The following is a 4,640-nucleotide window of genomic DNA, read 5'->3' on the forward strand; positions in this document are numbered from 1 at the left end:
AACCAGTTCAATATGTTGCTGGAGCCCTATGTGACATCTTTTTTAAATCCTCACGCTGACCTCTGAAGTGAAAGCACAATAATCCTGGTCTGGATTTGATATTGCTGGATTTCCCAGTAAGGATTTCTCCATCCCATCTCGGTGAATCACGCAACTTTAAGCAGATCGTGGACAAAAAGGCGAAAGAAAATATGAAAGAGCAAAATAAAAAAAGTGACGACACAAGCAGATGCTGGTTGCTAGGGAACTATCTGGATAACCGATTAATCATTTCAGTTATTTATCAAGTAAATGAGACAAAAATTGCAGATTTACTTTGTTTAAAATGATTATAAAGGGAAAATTTGGGGGTTTTGGGCAGAAAAATAAGCAACAGTGACATTTTATAAACCAAAAGATTAATAAAAACACATCAGATTTCATCAGCTGCTTCCTGTTCACATTCAGTAAATTAGGCTGCAATAATAAACTGATTATCTTTAAGGACGAATCATGAAATTAAAAATATACAGTCACAACATGGGTTATTGCATTTAAAGTAGTTTTAATTAAGGAAGTGTTATACTTTCACTCTAGGAAAAACAAAATGAAAAATAATCTGGAGGTTTGAGTCACAACTTTGTTTTAAGAAATTAACCTTTTCTTTTATTTTTAAGTCTTGAAATTCCTTTACACAATACATTTTCCTTTGTAAGTATTTCAAAATATCTTTTGCTGGTTTGTTCAGTAATATTTTTTTTTTTTACCTATAAGTAGAATCTCATTTCAATATAGTTCTCTTTTGAAAACAAAAACAAAACAAAACGAAAAGACATCCATCAATGTGTTTCTGTCCAGGGTCTTCACGTGTTGGAAGATGTTACGTCAGAAAAAAGGCCCGTGGCTGGTTGAGACGGCCGTCAGTCCGGCTCTGACCGCAACAGAGAGGCTGATGGGAAAACTCATCAGTGACGCTCTGCAGTCCGGCAGAGCTGGAAGGTCAGAGAAGCTTCACTGTGTCTGATGCGGCGCTCCCGTCTGAATGCCAGATATTTGGACCCTTGTAGTGGCATGTGGGAGCAAATGAGCATTTAAAGTCTTGTGTACAGATCTGTATGTCCCTGATGGTGGCGGTGGTGGTGGTGGTGGTGGTGGGGGGGCACTAAAGACAGTCCTCTCCCCAAGCTGCTGTTCTCAAACACCAGGGATGCTCTGGCGTGAGGAAAGTGAATCTTCCAGGAAACAATGTGAATTATGCTTTGAAAATATCGCTAAGATTGTATGTATAACATAAAACCCAGCTGATCCGCTCTGTTATTGACTACTGGAGTCAAAGCTTTAGTTTAGTCCACAAGGCCCTTGTTTTTTGGGCTTAAAGATAATCCTCTCAGTAACTTCCCCCTAATATTTTGGGTAATCTTTTCGATTCACTGCTGCTGCTGCTGCTGCTGCTGCTGCTGCTGCTGCTGCTGCAGGGCTCCGTGCTGTCTGACAGCTCTGATATCTCCAATGCAAAAACATCCACAGAGTGACGGCAGCTCTCTATACATTCCTCTCGAGGTTCATCTGACCGACTTGCAAAAAAATCCCACAATCTGCCCACCGAGGAGAGACCTGGACTGGAACAGGAATACAATGGATGCTAGTTTCTCCCTCCTTAAACCAGGAGCAAGGAAAACATCTTAAACAGGTTGACTCCTCACGCTTTAAATATAGACTATGTTGCAAATAGGAAAGCATTCATTGGCTTCGTTTCTAGTTATAAAAACCAATCTGCTGGTTTTAGTAGGCTCTCTCTCTCCTCTTTTATATTTTTTGTTTTTACAATAAAGCACTCTTTTTTCCCCAGTGAGACACAAACCTCACCGACACATTTAGTCCACTTTTTTTCACTTGCAGAGATTCACACAATCACTCCAACCCTCACCCCTACACGCTTTTAGGATAATACACCAATGACCCCCTGCACATGTACTTTGTTTTACGCCACGATACTTTAGTAGGCTATTACAGCACGATTTGTCATGCACATCCTGCTTTTTTTTCTTCTTCTTTTATGCAAAAATACCCCTATGCTGCAGAGCTGTCACGTTAAGTGGACTAACAGCTGGTTTCATTTCATCAGTCGTCATCCACGTCGTCGCCCTCGGACTCGTCTCTCCTCTCGTACATCTTATCCCGCTGCCTCTCCTGGATCTCCTTCATCTCCTCCGCGTATCTGCTGAACGCTCCCCCGAACTTGCTCCAGGCTTTGAAGGGGATGGTGATAGAGTTCCTGTAGCTGGGCTTCACCTCGCTCACCCGCAGGAACACTCCGTATTTGTTGGACCCGACGTCGAAGAAGAACCGCTTGGAGTCCACCATGATGGAGGTGCCCTCGGGGAGCTCGCTGTAGCCCCCGGCGGCAGAGCCTCCGACCAGCTCCTCGTCGTCTCCCCCGTAGTCATCTATGAGCTTAGCGAGGGCGTCTCTGAACTCTATGAGCCCCTGGGCCGGAAGGGCTATGGTCTGCCCGGACAGCATGCCGCCCGCAGGCCCCCCGACTCCGAAGCCCGGTCCCCGGTTGACGGTCTGCCGGATCCGCAGGAACCTCCCCCGCTGGTTCTCCTTCAAGTCCAGGTAGTACTTGCGGTTTTCCCGGACGAGGAACTCGCTCTTGAGGGCTCGCCTGGGCCCGCCGTCCTCCCCCACGGTGGCCTGGGCTATCTGCTCCGGACTGCTAGGCCCCAGCTGGGCGTAGTGCTCGATGAAATCCCCGAGGTAGTCACGGAACTCCGCCGCAACTGACAGGGAGAGGGTCAAGCGACTTTTGGAGCCCCCGGCCCCCACCTCGGCGATCTTGATGAACCTGCCCTTGCTGTTCTGCTTCACGTCCAGGTAGAAGCGCTTGTTCTGGATGTCCAGGCGCTTGGACGCCAGCTCCTGGGTCTCCTGGTCCCGCTGGAAGTGCTGGAAGCCGCCTCCGCCTCCTCCCCCGCTGCTGCCGCCGCGCTCACTCCCGCTGTCGCCATCCGCCATCTTCAGCTCCACCATTCGGCTTCTGCCCCCTCTCTCCTGCTCCTGCTCCGCCAGCGCGCGCCCCCTTCACGCTCATTTTGGGTGTACTTCAGGGAGCGCTCTGATTGGCCCGGCCGGCTGCCACTTCTGGAGATTCACACGGTTACCGCCCCCTGATTGGTCCGTTGACTTTATCCGTCACGCAAACATGTAAAAAATCCCTCCGCAGCCATTGGTTCACTCTGAGGTTCCGTTTGCGTACTTGTCCTCCAACATGTCCTCCTCTGGTTGTGAAATCTTTTTGTTTTTATGACATAATATGTTAAAATATTAGGTTGTTTTTTTTATTTTTGGCTTCAGCTGGTTAAATGTGTCGACACACTTTGTTTTTCTCCACAAAGTCAAAGCGGAAAGAAATCTGGAAAGATGTCAGGGCCTGTTTTTAAATGAGCAAAATAGTTTTGTGACCCACTGCAAGTTGATTTATTGACCAGTTTTTAATAAAAAATATCCTCTATTATCATCTAGTATCACCAGTGGATAAAGAATATGTATGACTTGAGTACCAAAAGTAAAAATACTCTCTTTGCAGAAACTGTTTGATTTTATTTTAGATGATATTATTGCATAATTAACATCCAGGCTTAAATACTGGTGCAGATGGAGCTTTGAACCCTGAGCAGACTGGTGTGATTAATTTAAAAAAAACATGGGGGAAAGACACTGAGCAACTTGGAAAGAAATGTCCCACAAATAAAATATAAAATAAAATAAAAAAATAAAAAACTAGGGCAAACTATATGTATGATTATTATTATTTTTACATTTTAAAATTATGTCACAGACATATTATTTACTTTGTATTAGTTGTACTTAATCTTATTCTATTTTTTGTATTTTTCATTTATTTATTTTTTTATATTGTATAATTTATTGTATGTGCTTAATTTTTTCTTCTTTTATTATTAATTATTTGTCAATTAGCAATATTTATTTATTAAATTATCTATCTATTTATTTATTTATTTATTTATTTATTTATTTCAATATTCACGTTGTGGCTGTTGTACGTAATTTCATTTCATTCTTTGTATTTTATCAATTATTTATATTTCTTCTATTATATAATTTATTGCATATATCTATTTTTTTCTTTTTTTTAGTGATTTGTCAGTGGGCAATATTTCTTCATTTAATTATCTATTTATTTAAATACTTACTTTGTATTTGTTGTACTTTTTTATAATTTGCAATTTATTTATTTATTCTATTAAATAATTTATTAAATATATTTAATTTTCTTTTTTCTTTTTCTTTTTTAGTTATTTGTCAATACGCAATATTTACTAAATTTATTAATATATTAACTTATTTTTATTGTTTTTCTCTATTTGTTTTTTATTTGGGGGACTTGGACTCAGCAGTTCATATTTTTATTCATTTATTTATTTATTTAAATATCAACTTTGTGTTTGTTGTACCTTTTATTTTATTTTTTTGTATTTTGTTATTTATTTATTTTTTCTATTATATAATTTATTGTATATATTTAATTTTTTATTGATTTTTAATTATTTTTAGTTATTTATTAATTAGCAATCTCTATATATTCATTATTCAAATGTATTTAAATATTAACTTTAGGCTAACTATTTATTTATTTA

The 4,640-nt window shown here is 40.1% G+C and overlaps 1 protein-coding gene across 1 annotated transcript; it reads right to left on the reverse strand.

Annotated features, from left to right (window-relative positions):
* Positions 1-524: 524 nt before the first annotated feature.
* On the reverse strand, positions 525-3,066 carry purbb (purine-rich element binding protein Bb). Its single transcript, XM_050053890.1, has one exon. It carries the CDS (start codon positions 3,010-3,012, stop codon positions 2,101-2,103), a length of 912 nt encoding a protein of 303 aa, XP_049909847.1. The 5' UTR covers positions 3,013-3,066; the 3' UTR covers positions 525-2,100.
* Between the last annotated feature and the right edge of the window lie 1,574 nt (positions 3,067-4,640).

The sequence above is a fragment of the Epinephelus moara genome, chromosome 9 (genome assembly GCF_006386435.1).
Source record: "Epinephelus moara isolate mb chromosome 9, YSFRI_EMoa_1.0, whole genome shotgun sequence".
NCBI lineage: Eukaryota > Metazoa > Chordata > Actinopteri > Perciformes > Serranidae > Epinephelus > Epinephelus moara.

Excerpts from the sequence above, each read along its gene's own strand:
- purbb (XM_050053890.1), bottom strand. The coding sequence starts at position 3,012 with ATGGTGGAGCTGAAGATGGCGGATGGCGACAGCGGGAGTGAGCGCGGC.